At 47.0% G+C, this 21,866-nt stretch overlaps 1 protein-coding gene across 1 annotated transcript in view; it reads left to right on the top strand.

Annotated features, from left to right (window-relative positions):
• The window catches only part of LOC116956973 (integrin alpha-X-like), a 68,534-nt gene extending 49,820 nt beyond the window's left edge, over positions 1–18,714 (top strand). The window contains exons 13-16 of the mRNA XM_076054754.1: positions 2,221–2,334; positions 4,450–4,548; positions 7,336–7,446; positions 14,930–18,714. Coding sequence (XP_075910869.1) covers positions 2,221–2,334; positions 4,450–4,548; positions 7,336–7,446; positions 14,930–15,055 — 450 coding nt within the window. The 3' untranslated portion in view covers positions 15,056–18,714. The remainder of the gene's footprint in view (positions 1–2,220; positions 2,335–4,449; positions 4,549–7,335; positions 7,447–14,929) is intronic.
• The last annotated feature ends 3,152 nt before the right edge of the window (positions 18,715–21,866 follow it).

Here is a 21,866-nt window from a genome sequence, read left to right as displayed (position 1 = left end):
GTGTACTGTGTGTGTGTACTGTGTGTGTACTGTGTGTGTACTGTGTGTGTGTACTGTGTACTGTGTGTGTACTGTGTACTGTGTGTGTACTGTGTGTGTGTACTGTGTGTGTGTACTGTGTGTGTACTGTGTGTACTGTGTGTGTACTGTGTGTGTGTACTGTGTGTGTGTACTGTGTGTGTGTACTGTGTGTGTACTGTGTGTATGTACTGTGTGTGTACTGTGTGTGTACTGTGTATGTGTACTGTGTGTGTACTGTGTGTGTACTGTGTGTGTGTGTACTGTGTGTGTGTACTGTGTGTGTGTACTGTGTGTGTGTACTGTGTGTGTGTACTGTGTGTGTACTGTGTGTACTGTGTGTGTACTGTGTGTGTGTACTGTGTGTGTACTGTGTGTGTACTGTGTGTGTACTGTGTGTACTGTGTGTGTACTGTGTGTGTGTACTGTGTGTGTACTGTGTACTGTGTGTGTACTGTGTGTGTGTACTGTGTGTGTACTGTGTGTGTGTACTGTGTGTGTACTGTGTACTGTGTGTGTACTGTGTGTGTGTACTGTGTGTGTACTGTGTGTGTGTACTGTGTGTGTGTACTGTGTGTGTACTGTGTGTGTGTACTGTGTGTGTGTGTGTGTACTGTGTGTGTGTACTGTGTGTGTACTGTGTGTGTGTACTGTGTGTGTGTACTGTGTGTGTGTACTGTGTGTGTACTGTGTGTACTGTGTACTGTGTGTGTGTACTGTGTGTGTACTGTGTGTGTACTGTGTGTACTGTGTACTGTGTGTGTGTACTGTGTGTGTACTGTGTGTGTACTGTGTGTACTGTGTACTGTGTGTGTACTGTGTGTGTGTACTGTGTGTGTGTACTGTGTGTGTACTGTGTGTACTGTGTGTGTACTGTGTGTGTGTGTACTGTGTGTGTGTACTGTGTGTGTACTGTGTGTGTGTACTGTGTGTGTACTGTGTGTGTGTACTGTGTGTGTGTGTACTGTGTGTGTACTGTGTGTGTGTGTACTGTGTGTGTACTGTGTGTGTACTGTGTGTACTGTGTGTGTACTGTGTGTACTGTGTGTGTGTACTGTGTGTATACTGTGTGTGTATACTGTGTGTGTACTGTGTGTACTGTGTGTGTACTGTGTGTGTACTGTGTGTGTACTGTGTGTACTGTGTGTGTGTACTGTGTGTGTGTACTGTGTGTGTACTGTGTGTACTGTGTGTGTACTGTGTGTGTGTACTGTGTGTGTACTGTGTGTGTACTGTGTGTGTACTGTGTGTGTACTGTGTGTGTACTGTGTGTGTGTACTGTGTGTGTACTGTGTGTGTGTACTGTGTGTGTGTACTGTGTGTACTGTGTGTACTGTGTGTGTACTGTGTACTGTGTGTACTGTGTGTGTACTGTGTGTGTACTGTGTGTGTGTACTGTGTGTGTACTGTGTGTGTGTACTGTGTGTACTGTGTACTGTGTGTGTACTGTGTGTATACTGTGTGTATACTGTGTGTGTACTGTGTGTGTACTGTGTACTGTGTGTACTGTGTGTACTGTGTGTGTACTGTGTGTACTGTGTGTACTGTGAGGACTGTGTGTGTACTGTGTGTGTACTGTGTGTGTGTACTGTGTGTATACTGTGTGTGTACTGTGTGTACTGTGTGTGTACTGTGTGTGTACTGTGTACTGTGTAGTGTGTACTGTGTGTGTACTGTGTGTGTACTGTGTACTGTGTGTACTGTGTGTACTGTGTGTGTGTACTGTGTGTGTGTACTGTGTGTGTATACTGTGTGTGTACTGTGTGTGTACTGTGTGTACTGTGTGTGTATACTGTGTGTGTACTGTGTGTGTGTACTGTGTGTGTGTACTGTGTGTACTGTGTGTACTGTGTGTATACTGTGTGTACTGTGTGTGTACTGTGTGTGTACTGTGTGTGTGTACTGTGTGTGTACTGTGTGTGTACTGTGTGTGTGTACTGTGTGTACTGTGTGTGTACTGTGTGTACTGTGTGTGTACTGTGTGTACTGTGTAGGACTGTCACAACAAGCTGTGTGTGTGTACTGTGTGTGTACTGTGTGTGTACTGTGTATACTATGTGTGTACTGTGTGTGTACTGTGTGTGTGTACTGTGTGTGTACTGTGTGTGTAGTGTGTGTGTACTGTGTGTACTGTGTGTGTGTACTGTGTGTGTACTGTGTGTGTACTGTGTGTACTGTGTGTGTACTGTGTGTACTGTGTAGGACTGTCACAACAAGTTGTGTACCCACGTGCTCTGCTCCGGCCTCCTGCTCCGGCCAGGCGATGCGATGGACATCACCCTGGCACTGACTCTAACTGTGCCCACAATCACCAAGGTGGGAGATAAACTCCTCACTCACCCACTCACTAACTAACTCACTCACCCACTCAAACACTCACACACTCACTCACTCACCCACTCACTCACTCACCCACCCACTCACCCACTGACTCACCCACTCACTCACTCACCCACTCACCCACTCACCCACTCACTCACTCACCCCCTCACCCAATGACTTACCCACTCACTCACTCACACACTCACTCACCCACTCACTCACCCACTCACTCACTCACCCACTCACCCACTCACTCACTCACCCACTCACTCACTCACCCACTCACTCACTCACTCACCCACTCACTCACTCACCCACTCACTCACTCACCCACCCACTCACTCACCCACTCGCTCACTCAGTCACTCACTCACTCACCCACTCACTCACTCACCCACTCACTCACTCACCCACTCACTCACTCACCCACTCACTCACTCAGTCACTCACTCACTCAACCACTCTCTCACCCACTGACTCACTCACCCACTCACCCACTCACTCACCCACTCACCCACTCACTCACCCACTGACTCACCCACTCACCCACTGACTCACTCACTCACTCACCCACTCACTCACCCACTCACCCACTGACTTACCCACTCACTCACCCACTCACTCACTCTCTCACCTACTCACTCACTCACCCACTCACTCACCCACTCACCCACTCACTCACTCACCCACTCACTCACTCACCCACTCACTCACCCACTCACTCACCCACTGACTTACCCACTCACTCACCCACTCACTCACTCACCCACTCACTCACCCACTCACCCACTCACTCACTCACCCACTCACTCACTCACCCACTCACTCACTCACCCACTCACCCACTCACTCACCCACCCACTCACCCACTGACTCACTCACTCACCCACTCACCCACTCACTCACTCACCCACTCACTCACTCACCCACTCACTCACCCACTCACCCACTGACTTACCCACTCACTCACCCACTCACTCACCCACTCACCCACTCACTCACTCACCCACTCACTCACTCACCCACTCACTCACTCACCCACTCACTCACTCACCCACTCATCCACTCACTCACCCACTCACTCACCCACCCACTCACTGTGTGTACTATATGTACTGTGCGCACTGTATGCACTGTATATGAACTGTGTGCACTGTATGCACTGTATGTGCGCTGTGTATACTGTATTTACCGCATGCGTACTGTATGTACTGTATCACTGTGTATACTGTATATGCACTGTGTGCGTTGTGTGTACTGTGTATGTACTGTATGCACTGTATGTGTACTGTATGCGCCGTGTGTGCTCCGTGCACTGTATGTGCTGTGTGCACTGTATGTGCTGTATGTGTAATGTATGTACTGTATGTGTACTTATGTGCTGTGTATGTACTGTGTGTGCTGCTTGTACTGTGTGTGTACTGTGTATGTACTATGTGTGTGTACTGTGTGTGTGTACTGTGTGTACTGTATGTGTGTACTGTGTGTACTGTATGTACTATGTGTGCAATGTATGTACTGTATGCAATGTATGTACTGTGCGTGTACTGTATGCAATGTGTGTACTGTATATGCACTGTATGTACTGTGTATGCTGTATGTGCTGTGTGTACTGTATATGTACTGTATGTACTGTGTGTGCTGTGTGTGTACTGTGTGTGTACTGTATGTACTGTGAGTACTGTGTGTACTGTATGTACTGTGTGTGTATTGTGTGTGTACTGTACGAGTACTGTGTTTGTACTGTGTGTACTGTATGTACTGTGTGTGTACTGTGTGTGTACTGTGTGTACTGTGTTTGTACTGTGTGTACTGTATGTACTGTGTGTGTACTGTGTGTGTACTGTACGAGTACTGTGTTTGTACTGTGTGTACTGTATGTACTGTGTGTGTACTGTGTGTACTGTATGTACTGTGTGTACTGTGTGTGTACTGTATGTACTGTGTGTACTGTGTGTGTGCTGTATGTACTGTGTGTACTGTATGTACTGTGTGTACTGTGTGTGTACTGTATGTACTGTGTGTACTGTGTGTGTACTGTGTGTACTGTATGTACTGTGTGTACTGTGTGTGTACTGTGTGTACTGTATGTACTGTGTGTGTACTCAGGAGGTTGAGAGTAAGTTGGTGATCGTGAGCTCGGCCCAGCTGCACGTGGACACAAGTCGCTTCCGTCTCTCATCCAGACACAACTTTCACTCCTCACAGGTAGCTGGTAACAACATCAACAACATCAACATCATCATCAACAACATCACCATCATCAACATCATCATCATCAACAACATCAACAACAACAACATCATCAACATCAACAACATCATCAACATCAACAACATCATCATCATCAACATCATCACCATCATCAACATCATCAACAACGTCAACATCAACAACATCATCAACATCATCAACATCAACAACATCATCATCATCAACATCATCAACATCATCAACATCATCATCATCAACATCAACAACATCATCAACATCAACAACATCAACAACATCAACATCATCAACAACATCATCAACATTATCATCAACAACATCATCATCAACATCATCATCAACATCATCATCAACAACAACATCAACATCAACAACATCAACAACATCATCAACAACGTCAACATCAACAACCTCATCAACATCAACAACATCTCAACAACATCAACAACATCATCAACATCAACAACATCATCTTCAACATCATCATCAACATCATCACCATCATCAACATCATCAACAACGTCAACATCAACAACATCATCAACAACAACATCAACATCATCAACAACAACAACATCATCAACATCATCAACAACATCATCAACATCATCATCATCATCAACAACATCAACAACATCATCAACATCATCATCATCATCAACAACATCAACATCATCAACATCATCATCAACATCATCATCAACAACTACATCATCAACAACATCGTCATCATCAACATCATCATCAACAACAACATCATCAACATCATCAACATCATCAACATCAACAACATCATCAACATCATGAACAACGTCAACATCAACAACATCATCAACAACATCATCTTCAACCACGTCATCATCAACATCATCAACAACATCAACATCATCATCATCAACAACATCATCAACATCATCAACAACAACATCAACATCATCAACAACAACAACATCATCAACATCATCAACAACATCATCAACATCATCATCAACATCATCATCATCAACAACATCAACAACATCATCAACATCATCATCAACAACATCAACATCATCAACATCATCATCAACATCATCATCAACAACTACATCATCAACAACATCGTCATCATCAACATCATCATCAACAACAACATCATCAACATCATCAACATCATCAACATCAACAACATCATCATCATCAACATCATGAACAACGTCAACATCAACAACATCATCAACAACATCATCTTCAACCACGTCATCATCAACAACATCATCAACAACATCAACAACATCATCTTCAACCACGTCATCATCAACATCATCAACAACATCAACATCATCATCATCAACAACATCATCAACATCATCAACAACAACATCAACATCATCAACAACAACAACATCATCAACATCATCAACAACATCATCAACATCATCATCAACATCATCATCATCAACAACATCAACAACATCATCAACATCATCATCAACAACATCAACATCATCAACATCATCATCAACATCATCATCAACAACTACATCATCAACAACATCGTCATCATCAACATCATCATCAACAACAACATCATCAACATCATCAACATCATCAACATCAACAACATCATCATCATCAACATCATGAACAACGTCAACATCAACAACATCATCAACAACATCATCTTCAACCACGTCATCATCAACAACATCATCAACAACATCAACAACATCATCTTCAACCACGTCATCATCAACATCATCAACAACATCAACATCAACAACATCATCATCATCAACAACATCATCAACATCATCAACAACAACATCAACAACATCATCATCAACCACGTCATCATCAACATCATCATCAACATCATCAACATCATCATCGTCATCGTCAACAACATCAACATCAACAACATCATCATCATCATCAACATCAACAACAACATCATCATCAACAACATCATCATCAATATCAACATCATCATCATCAACATCATCATCAACCACGTCATCATCATCATCATCAACCACGTCATCATCATCATCAACATCAAAATCATCATCATCAACCACGTCATCATCATCATCAACATCATCAACATTATCATCAACATGATGTTGATGATGATGTTGATGATGATGATGATGTTGATGATGTTGATGATGATGATGTTGTTGATGATGATGTTGATGATGTTGATGATGATGATGTTGATGATGATGTTGATGATGTTGATGATGTTGATGATGATGATGTTGATGATGATGATGATGTTGTTGATGATGATGATGTTGTTGATGATGTTGATGATGATGTTGATGATGATGTTGATGATGACGATGTTGTTGATGATGACGATGATGATTCGCTCTGTAGGTGCGTCTCGTTCTGGAGGTTCACAAACTCCACAACAATCTTCCCATCATCATCATGTTGATGATGATGTTGATGATGATCTTGATGATGATTATGTTGATGATGAAGATGTTGTTGATGATGACGATGATGATTCACTGTGTAGGTGCGTCTCGTTCTGGAGGTTCACAAACTCCACAACAATCTTCGCATCATCATGTTGATGATGATGTTGATGATGATGTTGATGATGATGATCATGATGATGTTGACGATGATGATTCACTCTGTAGGTGCGTCTCGTTCTGGAGGTTCACAAACTCCACAACAATCTTCGCATCATCATGTTGATGATGATGTTGATGATGATGTTGATGATGATGATCATGATGATGTTGACGATGATGATTCACTCTGTAGGTGCGTCTCGTTCTGGAGGTTCACAAACTCCACAACAATCTTCCCATCATCATCGGCAGTTCAGTTGGAGGCCTTCTACTCCTAGCGCTGGTCACTGCCATCCTGTACAAGGTGATGATGAACGTCCATACTTCACCCCTAGGGTCCATACTTCACCCCTAGGGTCCATACTTCACCCCTAGGGTCCATACTTCACCCCTAGGGTCCATACTTCACCCCTAGGGTCCATACTTCACCCCTAGGGTCAGTGTCCATACTTCACCCCTAGGGTCCATACTTCACCCCTAGGGTCCATACTTCACCCCTAGGGTCCATACTTCACCCCTAGGGTCCATGTCCATACTTCACCCCTAGGGTCCATACTTCACCCCTAGGGTCCATACTTCACCCCTAGGGTCCATACTTCACCCCTAGGGTCAGTGTCCATACTTCACCCCTAGGGTCCATGTCCATACTTCACCCCTAGGGTCCATACTTCACCCCTAGGGTCACCGTCCATACTTCACCCCTAGGGTCCATACTTCACCCCTAGGGTCACCGTCCATACTTCACCCCTAGGGTCCATACTTCACCCCTAGGGTCACCGTCCATAATTCACCCCTAGGGTCACCGTCCATACTTCACCCCTAGGGTCAGTGTCCATACTTCACCCCCAGGGTCAGTGTCCATACTTCACCCCTAGGGTCCATACTTCACCCCCAGGGTCACCGTCCATACTTCACCCCCAGGGTCACCGTCCATACTTCACCCCTAGGGTCCATACTTCACCCCCAGGGTCACCGTCCATACTTCACCCCTAGGGTCACCGTCCATACTTCCCCCCTAGGGTCCATACTTCACCCCCAGGGTCACCGTCCATACTTCACCCCTAGGGTCCATGTCCATACTTCACCCCCAGGGTCACCGTCCATACTTCACCCCTAGGGTCACCGTCCATACTTCACCCCTAGGGTCACCGTCCATACTTCACCCCTAGGGTCCATACTTCACCCCCAGGGTCACCGTCCATACTTCACCCCTAGGGTCCATACTTCACCCCCAGGGTCACCGTCCATACTTCACCCCTAGGGTCACCGTCCATACTTCACCCCTAGGGTCCATACTTCACCCCCAGGGTCACCGTCCATACTTCACCCCTAGGGTCCATGTCCATACTTCACCCCTAGGGTCACCGTCCATACTTCACCCCTAGGGTCAATACTTCACCCCTAGGGTCACCGTCCATACTTCACCCCTAGGGTCACCGTCCATACTTCACCCCTAGGGTCACCGTCCATACTTCACCCCTAGGGTCCATACTTCACCCCTAGGGTCACCGTCCATACTTCACCCCTAGGGTCCATACTTCACCCCCAGGGTCACCGTCCATACTTCACCCCTAGGGTCACCGTCCATACTTCACCCCTAGGGTCACCATCCATACTTCACCCCTAGGGTCACCGTCCATACTTCACCCCTAGGGTCACCGTCCATACTTCACCCCTAGGGTCACCATCCATACTTCACCCCTAGGGTCACCATCCATACTTCACCCCCAGGGTCACCGTCCATACTTCACCCCCAGGGTCACCGTCCATACTTCACCCCTAGGGTCCATGTCCATACTTCACCCCTAGGGTCACCGTCCATACTTCACCCCCAGGGTCACCGTCCATACTTCACCCCCAGGGTCCATGTCCATACTTCACCCCTAGGGTCACCATCCATACTTCACCCCTAGGGTCCATACTTCACCCCCAGGGTCACCGTCCATACTTCACCCCTAGGGTCACCGTCCATACTTCACCCCTAGGGTCCATACTTCACCCCCAGGGTCACCGTCCATACTTCACCCCTAGGGTCCATACTTCACCCCCAGGGTCACCGTCCATACTTCACCCCTAGGGTCCATACTTCACCCCCAGGGTCACCGTCCATACTTCACCCCTAGGGTCCATACTTCACCCCTAGGGTCACCGTCCATACTTCACCCCTAGGGTCACCGTCCATACTTCACCCCTAGGGTCCATACTTCACCCCTAGGGTCACCGTCCATACTTCACCCCTAGGGTCACCGTCCATACTTCACCCCTAGGGTCACCGTCCATACTTCACCCCCAGGGTCACCGTCCATACTTCACCCCCTAGGGAGTTACTGCCCTCCGGCTATCTGTGGCCTAGCGGAGACCACCCTGACCCCCCGACCCCCCGACCCCCCGACCCCCTGACCCCCGACCCCCACGAGCTACGGGTCACGACCCCTGGTCCCGGCCCTGCAGGCCCGGCCCCGCTGGGTCTCGCTGGGCCGGTCCCTCGGCCCCCCCCGGGTCTCCGCTAGTGCTGGAACCTTCCAGGGCGGGGGAGTGGCCGAGCCAATCAGGGCCCAGGCTCTCCGCTGACCTGACCCGGCCCAGCGAGTGCCCGCGCGCATTATATTTATTATATATTATATACTTATTAAATACTATATATTTATTATATATTATATATTTATTATATATTGTATATTTATTATATTGTATATTTATTATATATCATATTTATTATATATTATATTTATTATATATTATATATTTATTAAATATTATATACTTATTATATATTATATATTTATTATATATTATATTTATTATATATTGCATATTTATTATATATCATATTTATTATATATTATATTTATTATATATTGCATATTTATTATGTATTATATATTCATTATGTATTATATATTCATTATATATTTATTATATATTATATATTTATTAAATATTATATATTTCTTATATATTATATATTTCTTATATATTGTCTATTTATTATATATTAAATATTTATTATATATTACATTTATTATATATTATATTTATTATATATTACGCATTTATTATATATTATATATTCAACATATATTATATATTTATTATATATTTATTATATATTACGCATTTATTATATATTATATATTCAACATATATTATATATTTATTATATATTATATTTATTCTATATTATATATTTGTTATATCTTATATATTTATTATATATTATATATTTATTGTATTTATAACATATTACATATTTATTATATCTTATATATTTCTTATACATTATACATTTATTATATATTATATTTATTTATTGATGGCTCACGATGGTGGCGTTTTGCGACTGCTACGTCTGTGTGTGTCTCTGTGTCTGTGTGTGTCTCTGTGTCTGTGTGTGTCTCTGTGTCTGTGTGTGTCTCTGTGTCTGTGTGTGTGTCTGTGTGTGTCTCTGTGTCTGTGTGTGTCTCTGTGTATCTCTCTGTGTCTGTGTGTCTCTGTGTATCTCTCTGTGTCTGTGTGTGTCTCTGTGTATCTCTCTGTGTATCTATCTCTGTGTATCTCTCTGTGTGTGTGTCTCTGTATCTCTGTCTGTATCTCTATCTCTGTGTATCTCTGTGTGTGTGTCTTTGTCTGTATCTCTCTCTGTGTGTGTCTCTGTATCTCTGTCTGTATCTCTATCTCTGTGTATCTCTCTCTCTCTGTGTCTCTGTCTGTATCTCTATCTCTGTGTATCTCTATCTGTGTGTATCTCTCTGTGTCTCTGTCTGTATCTCTATCTCTGTGTATCTCTCTCTCTGTGTCTCTGTCTGTATCTCTATCTGTGTGTATCTCTCTGTGTCTCTGTCTGTATCTCTATCTCTGTGTATCTCTCTCTCTGTGTCTCTGTCTGTATCTCTATCTCTGTGTATCTCTCTGTGTCTCTGTCTGTATCTCTATCTCTGTGTATCTCTCTCTGTGTCTCTGTCTATATCTCTATCTCTGTGTATCTCTCTGTGTCTCTGTCTGTATCTCTATCTCTGTGTATCTCTCTCTCTCTGTGTCTCTGTCTGTATCTCTATCTCTGTGTATCTCTCTGTGTCTCTGTCTGTATCTCTATCTCTGTGTATCTCTCTCTCTGTGTCTCTGTCTGTATCTCTATCTCTGTGTATCTCTCTGTGTCTCTGTCTGTATCTCTATCTCTGTGTATCTCTCTCTGTGTCTCTGTCTGTATCTCTATCTCTGTGTATCTCTCTGTGTATCTCTGTCTGTATCTGTATCTGTGTATCTCTCTCTGTGTATCTCTCTCTGTGTCTCTGTCTGTATCTCTATCTCTGTGTATCTCTCTGTGTATCTCTGTCTGTATCTCTATCTGTGTATCTCTCTCTGTGTATCTCTCTCTGTGTCTGTCTGTATCTCTATCTCTGTGTATCTCTCTGTGTATCTCTGTCTGTATCTCTATCTGTGTATCTCTCTCTGTGTATCTCTCTCTGTGTCTCTGTCTGTATCTCTATCTCTGTGTATCTCTGTCTGTATCTCTATCTGTGTATCTCTCTCTGTGTATCTCTCTCTGTGTATCTCTGTCTGTATCTCTATCTCTGTGTATCTCTATCTGTGTGTATCTCTCTGTGTCTGTGTGTGTCTCTGTGTATCTCTCTGTGTCTGTGTGTGTCTCTGTGTATCTCTCTCTGTGTATCTATCTCTGTGTATCTCTCTCTTTGTGTGTCTCTGTATCTCTGTCTGTATCTCTATCTCTGCGTAGCTCTATCTCTGTGTATCTCTCTGTCTGTGAGTCTCTGTATCTGTGTGTGTCTCTGTGTCTGTGTGTGTGCCTCTGTATCTCTGTGTGTGTCTCTCTGTGTCTCTGTCTGTATGTGTCTCTCTGTGTATCTCTCTCTGTGTAGCTCTATCTCTGTGTATCTCTGTGTGTGTCTCTGTCTGTATCTCTCTGTGTGTGTGTCTCTGTATCTCTCTCTGTATCTCTATCTCTGTGTAGCTCTATCTCTGTGTCTCTCTGTTTGTGTGTCTCTGTATCTCTGTGTGTGTCTCTCTGTATGTGTCTCTCTCTGTATCTCTGTCTGTATCTCTATCTCTGTGTCTCTCTCTGTGTCTCTGTGTATCTCTCTCTGTATGTGTCTCTCTGTATGTGGCTCTCTGTGTCTATCTATATCTCTATCTCTGTGTATCTCTCTCTGTATCTCTCTGTGTATCTCTCTCTGTGTATCTCTCTCTGTATGTGTCTCTCTGTATCTCTGTCTGTATCTCTCTCTGTGTATCTCTCTCTGTGTATCTCTCTGTGTATCTCTATCTCTGTATCTCTCTCTCTGTGTATCTCCCTCTGTGTATCTCTCTGTATCTCTCTGTGTATCTTTCTGTGTATCTCTCTCTGTATGTGTCTCTCTGTATCTCTGTCTGTATCTCTCTCTGTGTATCTCTCTCTGTGTATCTCTCTGTGTATCTCTCTGTTTGTGTGTCTCTGTATCTTTGTGTGTGTCTCTCTGTATGTGTCTCTCTCTGTATCTCTGTCTGTATCTCTATCTCTGTGTCTCTCTCTGTGTCTCTGTGTATCTCTCTCTGTATGTGTCTCTCTGTATGTGTCTCTCTGTGTCTGTCTATATCTCTATCTCTGTGTATCTCTCTGTATCTCTCTGTGTATCTCTCTGTGTATCTCTCTCTGTATGTGTCTCTCTGTATCTCTGTCTGTTTCTCTCTCTGTGTATCTCTATCTCTGTATCTCTCTTCGTGTATCTCTCTCTGTATATCTCTCTGTATGTCTCTCTGTGTCTCTGTCTGTATCTCTATCTCTGTGTATCTCTCTCTGTGTATCTCTCTGTGTATTTCTCTGTGTATCTCTCTCTGTATCTCTCTGTGTATCTCTCTCTGTGTATCTCTCTGTATCTCTCTGTGTATCTCTCTCTGTGTATCTCTCTCTGTATCTCTCTGTGTATCTCTCTCTGTGTATCTCTCTCTGTGTATCTCCCTCTGTATGTGTCTCTCTGTATCTCTGTCTGTATCTCTCTCTGTGTATCTCTATCTCTGTATCTCTCTCTGTGTATCTCTCTGTGTGTGTCTCTCTGTGTATCTCTCTCTGTGTATCTCTCTGTGTATCTCTCTCTGTGTATCTCTCTCTATATCTCTCTGTGTATCTCTCTGTGTATATCCCTCTGTATGTGTCTCTCTGTATCTCTGTCTGTATCTCTCTCTGTGTATCTCTCTGTGTATCTCTCTCTGTGTATCTCTATCTCTGTATCTCTCTCTGTGTATCTCTCTCTGTATATCTCTCTGTGTATATCCCTCTGTGTATCTCTGTGTGTGTATCTCTCTCTGTATCTCTCTCTGTATGTGTCTCTCTGTCTCTGTCTGTATGTCTATCTCTGTGTATCTTTGTGTGTGTCTCTGTCTGTATCTCTCTCTGTGTGTGTCTCTCCGTGTCTCTGTCAGTATCTCTATCTCTGTGTATCTCTCTCTGTATCTCTGTCTGTGTCTCTGTCTGTATCGCTATGTCTGTGTATCTCTCTGTGTATCTCTCTCTGTATCTCTCTCTGTATCTGTCTGTATCTCTATCTCTGTGTATCTCTATCTCTGTGTCTCTCTGTATCTCTCTCTGTATGTGTCTCTCTGTGTCTTTGTCTGTGTCTCTGTCTGTTTCTTTGTCTGTATCTCTATCTCTGTGTCTCTTTCTCTGTGTCTCTGTCGGTATCTCTCTGCGTCTCTGTATATCTCCGTGTATGTATCTCTGTGTATGTCTCTGTGTATATCTCTCTGTGTATCTCTATCTCTGTATGTGTCTCTGTATCTCTGTCTGTATCTCTATCTCTGTGTATCTCGCTGTGTATCTCTCTTTGTATCTCTCTCTGTCTGTGTCTCTCTGTGTCTCTCTGTGTCTCTGTCTGTATCTCTCTCTGTATGTGTCTCTCTGTGTCTCTGTCTGTTTGTCTATCTCTGTGTATCTTTGTGTGTATCTGTCTGTATCTCTCTCTGTGTGTGTCTCTCTGTGTCTCTGTCTGTATGTCTATCTCTGTGTATCTTTGTGTGTGTCTCTGTCTGTATCTCTCTCTGTGTGTCTCTCTCTGTGTCTCTGTCTGTATGTCTATCCCTGTGTGTCTCTCTCTGTATGTGTCTCTGTCTGTGTCTCTGTCTGTATCTCTATCTCTGTATGTGTCTCTCTGTGTCTCTGTCTGTATCTCTATCTCTGTCTATCTCTGTGTATCTTTGTGTGTGTCTCTGTCTGTATCTCTCTCTGTGTATCTCTCTCTGTGCCTCTGTCTGTATCTCTCTCTCTGTATGTGTCTCTCTGTGTCTCTGTCTGTGTCTCTGTCTGTATCTCTATCTCTGCGTCTCTCTCTCTCTCTCTGTCTCTGTCGGTATCTCTCTGCGTCTCTGTATATCTCCGTGTATGTATCTCTGTGTATGTCTCTGTGTGTATCTCTGTGTATCTCTGTCGGTATCTCTCTCTGTATGTGTCTCTGTATGTGTCTCTGTCTGTGTCTCTGTCTGTATCTCTATGTCTGTGTATCTCTCTGTGTATCTCTCTCTGTATCTCTCTCTGTATCTGTCTGTATCTCTATCTCTGTGTCTCTCTCTGTATCTCTCTCTGTATCTGTCTGTATCTCTATCTCTGTGTCTCTCTCTGTATCTCTCTCTGTATGTGTCTCTCTGTATCTTTGTCTGTGTCTCTCCGTGTCTCTGTCTGTATATCTATCTCTGTGTCTCTCTCTCTCTGTGTCTCTGTCGGTATCTCTCTGCGTCTCTGTATATCTCCGTGTATGTATCTCTGTGTATGTCTCTGTGTGTATCTCTGTGTGTGTGTGTAGACTGGCTTCTTCAAGCGTGACTACCAGGCAAAGCTGCAAGAGGCCGTGCAAGAAGGGCAGCAGAATCCAGGGCAGCAGGAGCCAGGGCAGCAGGAGCCAGGGCAGCCGGAGCCAGAGCCACTCTAGACCACACACACAGACAGACACAGATATACACACACACACAGACACACACACACAGATACAGATACACACACACACAGATACACACACAGATACACACACACAGATACACACACAGACAGACAGACACACAGACACACACACAGACACACAGACACAGATACACATAGACACACATAGACACACACACAGACACACACACAGATACACACAGACACAGATACAGATACACACACAGACACACACACAGATACACACACACAGATACACACACACAGATACACACACACAGATACACACACAGATACACACACACACAGACACACACACACAGATACACACACACAGATACACACACACAGATACACACACACAAACACACACACACAGATACACACACACAGATACACACACACACACAGATACACACACACACACACAGATACACACACACACAGACACACACACACAGATACACACACACACAGATACACACACACACAGACACACACACACAGATACACACACACAGATACACACACACAGACACAGATACACACACACACACAGATACACACACACATACACACACACAGACACACACACAGACACACACACAGATACACACACAGATACACACACAGATACAGATACACACACACAGACACACACACAGATACACACACACAGATACACACACAGATACACACACACAGATACACACACACAGATACACACACACACACACAGATACACGCACACACAGACACACACACACAGATACACACACACACAGACACACACACACAGATACACACACACAGATACACATACACAGACACAGATACACACACACAGATACACACACACAGATACACACACACAGATACACACACAGATACACACACAGATACACACACACACAGATACACACACACAGATACACACACACAGATACACACAGATACACACACACAGATACACACACACACATAGACACACATGCACACAGACATACATACACACACACAGACACACACACTCATACAGGGACTGGTGGCTGAGGGAGGTAATGACAGGGGGAGTCAGCTGTGAGTGTGAAGGGACTGGTGGCTATGGGAAGTAGTGACAGGGGGAGTCAGCTGTGAGTGTGAAGGGACTGGTGGCCATGGGAGGTAGTTACAGGGGGAGTAAGCTGTGAGTGTGAAGGGACTGGTGGCCACGGGAACTACCGACAGGGGGAGTCAGCTGTGAGTGTGAAGGGACTGGTGGCCGTGGGAGGTAGTGACAGGGGGAGTCAGCTGTGAGTGTGAAGGGACTGGTGGCCATGGGAGGAAGTGACAGGGGGAGTCAGCTGTGAGTGTGAAGGGACTGGTGGCCACGGGAGGTAGTGACAGGGGGAGTCAGCTGTGAGTGTGAAGGGACTGGTGGCCATGGGAGGTAGTGACAGGGGGAGTCAGCTGTGAGTGTGAAGGGACTGGTGGCCACGGGAGGTAGTGACAGGGGGAGTCAGCTGTGAGTGTGAAGGGACTGGTGGCCACAGGAACTACCGACAGGGGGAGTCAGCTGTGAGTGTGAAGGGACTGGTGGCCACGGGAGGTAATGGCAGGGGGAGTCAGCTGTGAGTGTGAAGGGACTGGTGGCCACAGGAACTACCGACAGGGGGAGTCAGCTGTGAGTGTGAAGGGACTGGTGGCCACGGGAGGTAGTGACAGGGGGAGTCAGCTGTGAGTGTGAAGGGACTGGTGGCCATGGGAGGTAGTGACAGGGGGAGTCAGCTGTGAGTGTGAATGGACTGGTGGCTATGGGGGTTAGTGACAGGGGGAGTCAGCTGTGAGTGTGAAGGGACTGGTGGCCACGGGAGGTAGTGACAGGGGGAGTCAGCTGTGAGTGTGAAGGGACTGGTGGCCATGGGAGGTAGTGACAGGGGGAGTCAGCTGTGAGTGTGAAGGGACTGGTGGCCATGTTAGGTAATGACAGGGAAGTCAGCTGTGAGTGTGAAGGGACTGGTGGCCATGGGAGGTAGTGACAGGGGGAGTCAGCTGTGAGTGTGAAGGGACTGGTGGCTATGGGAGGTAGTGACAGGGGGAGTCAGCTGTGAGCGTGAAGGGACTGGTGGCCATGGGAGGTAATGACAGGGGGAGTCAGCTGTGAGTGTGAAGGGACTGGTGGCTATGGGGGTTAGTGACAGGGGAGTCAGCTGTGAGTGTGAAGGGACTGGTGGCCACGGGAGGTAGTGACAGGGGGAGTCAGCTGTGAGTGTGAAGGGACTGGTGGCCATGTTAGGTAATGACAGGGAAGTCAGCTGTGAGTGTGAAGGGACTGGTGGCCATGGGAGGTAGTGACAGGGGGAGTCAGCTGTGAGTGTGAAGGGACTGGTGGCCACGGAAGGTAGTGACAGGGGGAGTCAGCTGTGAGTGTGAAGGGACTGGTGGCCATGGGAGGTAATGACAGGGGGAGTCAGCTGTGAGTGTGAAGGGACTGGTGGCTATGGGAGGTAGTGACAGGGGGAGTCAGCTGTGAGTGCGAAGGGACTGGTGGCCACGGAAGGTAGTGACAGGGGGAGTCAGCTGTGAGTGTGAAGGGACTGGTGGCCATGGGAGGTAGTAACAGGGGAGTCAGCTGTGAGTGTGAAGGGACTGGTGGCCACAGGAACTACCGACAGGGGGAGTCAGCTGTTAGTGTGAAGGGACTGGTGGCTACGGGAGGTAGTGACAGGGGAGTCAGCTGTGAGTGTGAAGGGACTGGTGGCTATGGGAGGTAGTGACAGGGGAGTCAGCTGTGAGTGTGAAGGGACTGGTGGCTATGGGAGGTAATGACAGGGGGAGTCAGCTGTGAGTGTGAAGGGACTGGTGGCTACGTGATGTAGTGACAGGGGGAGTCAGCTGTGAGTGTGAAGGGACTGGTGGCTACGGGAACTACCGACAGGGGGAGTCAGCTGCGAGTGTGAAGGGACTGGTGGCTACGTGACGTAATGACAGGGGAGTCAGCTGTGAGTGTGAAGGGACTGGTGGCTACGGGAGGTAGTGACAGGGGGAGTCAGCTGTGAGTGTGAAGGGACTGGTGGCCTCGTGACGTAGTGACAGGGGGAGTCAGCTGTGAGTGTGAAGGGACTGGTGGCTACGGGAACTACCGACAGGGGGAGTCAGCTGTGAGTGTGAAGGGACTGGTGGCTATGGGAGGTAATGACAGGGGGAGTCAGCTGTGAGTGTGAAGTGACTGGTGGCTATGGGAGGTAATGGCAGGGGGAGTCAGCTGTGAGTGTGAAGGGACTGGTGGCTACGTGACGTAGTGACAGGGGGAGTCAGCTGTGAGTGTGAAGGGACTGGTGGCTACGGGAACTACCGACAGGGGGAGTCAGCTGTGAGTGTGAAGGGAATGGTGGCCACGGGGAATGTTCTAGAAGGGAGCCTGGTCAGCTGGCCGGAAGCAGACGGTGGAGTCTGCCGGTCGAGCGAGCGTCCAGAGTCAGCGAGAATGATCTAGAAGGGGGGGTGGGAGGGGGGGTGAGGGGGGGTGGGGGGGTGAGGGGGGGTGGGGGCAGGGGGGCGTGGCCTCGTGCCGGTATATAAGGGCGGGATCCGTGGGACACTCCGGGCTGTGAAGGTTTCTGTTTGGTGTCGAGTGAACGCCTCTTTAATAAAAATGCCTTCTCAGGAGAAGCGTGTCCAGTCGTCATTACACGTGTATGCATCTGTATGTATGTATCTATGTGTGTGTGTGTGTCTATATGTCACTGTGTGGGGAGCGATAGTGTAGCGGTTAGCGCTACGCTGCGCTATGAACCTGGCGACCCGGGTTCGATTCCTCCTCATGGCCAACACCAGTGACGATTATCTGAACCGGTCCCGGGCCTCACCTAGGTCGACTCAGCATCAAATGAGTACCTGGTGCGGTGTGTAAACATTGCCACTAGGGAGACAAAGGCGGTCGGGCGTGGTGCTGGCCACCCACCCCCTCGTGTACCGTTCCGGCCTTCATAGGTGCTCGCTAACAGCACTTGCCCCTACAGTCTGTTACAGGCTATATGGGGGATCTTTGATCTTTGATATGTCACTGTGTGTGTGTGTGTGCTATCAGTAATGTATTTGTACCTATCTATGTGTGCGTGTGTCTGTAGGGGAGCGGTGGTGTTGCGGTGTTCGCTACGAACCTGGCGACCCGGGTTCGATTTCCCGCTCACGGCCAACACCGTCGGTGGCGATTATCTGAACCGGTCCTGGACCTTCCCTAGGTCGACTCAGCCTAAGATGAGTCACCTGGTGAGATGTGTAGTAAACATCGCGACTAGGGAGACAAAGGCGGCCGGGCGTGGTGTTGGCTACCCACCCCCCAGCAGTTTATCACAGGCCATGTATCTGTGTGTGTGTATCTGTGTGTGTGTATCTGTGTGTGTATCTGTGTGTGTATCTGTGTGTGTGTGTGTATCTGTGTGTGTGTGTATCTGTGTGTGTATCTGTGTGTGTATCTGTGTGTATCTGTGTGTGTGTGTGTATCAGTGTGTATCTGTGTGTGTGTGTGTATCTGTGTGTATCTGTGTGTGTGTATCTGTGTGTATCTGTGTGTGTGTGTATCTGTGTGTATCTGTGTGTGTGTATCTGTGTGAATCTGTGTGTGTGTATCTGTGTGTATCTGTGTGTGTGTATCTGTGTGTGTGTATCTGTGTGTATCTGAGTGTGTGTATCTGTGTGTGTATCTGTGTGTGTGTATCTGTGTGTATCTGTGTGTGTGTATCTGTGTGTATCTGTGTGTGTGTATCAGTGTGTATCTGTGTGTATCTGTGTGTGTGTACCTGTGTGTGTGAGTGTATCTGTGTGTGTGTATCTGTGTGTGTGCGTATCTGTGTGTATCTGTGTGTGTGTGTATATCTGTGTGTATCTGAGTGTGTGTGTATCTGTGTGTGTGTGTGTGTATTGGTCATGATACTGGCACCTGGTCTGGAGTGATTGGAGGGCATGGGCCAGATCAGCTCAATAACAACGGTAGGAGGCTGCTAGATTTGTATGCAGCCCATGGGCTTGTAATTACCAACACGCTGTTCCGGCATCGGCGCATCCACACAACATCATGGATGCATGCCGGGTCCAAGCAAGAACATCTGCTGGACTACATAGTGACGGACCAGCGAATGCGAGCCCATGTCCTTGACACCAGGACCTACCGTGGAGCTGATCTGCCCTCTGACCATCGACTAGTCATCTGTAAGATGCGCCTGCCATTCTTCCACTCCGGTGGTGGGTGTACACCCAGGACCCCATTCCAACATAAAGTGGCCTGGTCTCAGTTATCTGATGAAAGTTGCAAGCGAGAATTTCATCATCGCTTGTGGCTGGGATTGGCATCGTCCCCGACTCCTCCTGATGTCGAGGGTAAATGGGCGAGGTTTAGGACTGTGACTCATGCAGCTGCAATGGCTGCTTTGGGTACGCGGTCGAGACCTCCCCAGAGACCCTGGCTGACAGAGGAGGTGTTCAGGATGGTTGAGAAAAAGCGACAGGCCCACTGTCATCGGCTACAGAATCCCACGTCAGAGAATGAGGAGTCTTACCGCAGCCTTCGCTCGGAGGTTCGGAGAGCCGTGAGGCGCTGCAAGGATGGGTGGTGGTCGCGGGTTGCTGAGGAGATGGAGTCTGCCTCAGTGGCCCGTGATCACAAATCTCTATTTAACTCCATCAAAAAAGTAACCTGCAGCGCCACACCTATTACCATCATTAGGGGAAAAAACGGTGATCCAATCTCCGACCCCCAGGAACAGGTTCGCAGATTTGCTGAGCATTTCTGTGAGGTCCAGGGGGAGGGAAAATCCCACAGCCAGGAAAACATCGTGGCACAAGGTGAGGATGACCCTGCTGAGGCTGCGGTGCCTCAAATATTGGAAGAAGTCACCCCATGTGCGTGGCTGGCTGACGTGCCATCTGCTGAGGAAGTATTGAAGGCGATCAGGAGTCTGAGACCAGGAAAGGCAGCGGGCAGAGATGATCTCCCAAGCGAAATGCTGAGGGAGGGTGGCGTTTGTGCACAGACTGCCCTATATGACATCATAACAACAGTCTGGACCACTGGACGGGTTCCGCAGGATTGGAAGGATGCCTTGGTGGTCCCCCTTTTTAAGAAGGGGGACCGCACAGACTGTAACAACTACAGGGGCATCTCACTCCTCAGTGTGCTGGGAAAGGTCCTGGCAAGGATTATTCAGCATCGCCTTGCCAGGCACGCTGAGGAGAGGCTTGCGGAGCCCCAATGCGGTTTCAGGAAAGGGCGGTCCTGCGCAGATGCCATATTTTCTGTCCGTCTGCTACAGCAGAGGTGTAGGGAATTCCAACAAGACTTACATCTCTGCTTTATTGACCTGGTCAAGGCCTATGATACCATCAGTAGGCCTGGGTTCTGGGTCGTTCTTCGTGCTTTTGGAGTACCTGACCCTCTGCTCACGATCATTAAGGACCTTCAAGATGGTGAGCGGGCCCGGGTAAAACTACGTGGCCGGGAGTCAGAGCCATTCCCTGTACACCTTGGGGTGCGACAGGGATGCCCTCTGGCTCCCACATTATTTAACATCTATTTTGACCACGTAGTTCGTGAAGCCTTCAATAGCTGTGCCGGGGGAATCTCCATATGGTACAGATATAATGGGAGGCTAATCGATGCCCGGGTGCGGTCAAGGGATGGCTCCCTATTGCTCAACCACGTTATGTATGCTGATGATTTGGTAATAGCTGCTCAGTCAGAGGAGGAGTTGGAGACGCTGCTGCTGAGACTGGAGCGTGCCACTAAGAGGTGGGGCCTTACCATCAGCCCCACCAAAACGAAGCAC

The sequence above is a fragment of the Petromyzon marinus genome, chromosome 68 (genome assembly GCF_048934315.1).
Source record: "Petromyzon marinus isolate PM22_M1 ecotype Great Lakes invasive population chromosome 68, UKy_Petmar_22M1.pri1.0, whole genome shotgun sequence".
Classification (NCBI taxonomy): Eukaryota; Metazoa; Chordata; class Hyperoartia; order Petromyzontiformes; family Petromyzontidae; genus Petromyzon; species Petromyzon marinus.
This window is presented reverse-complemented; position numbering and strand designations above follow the sequence as displayed.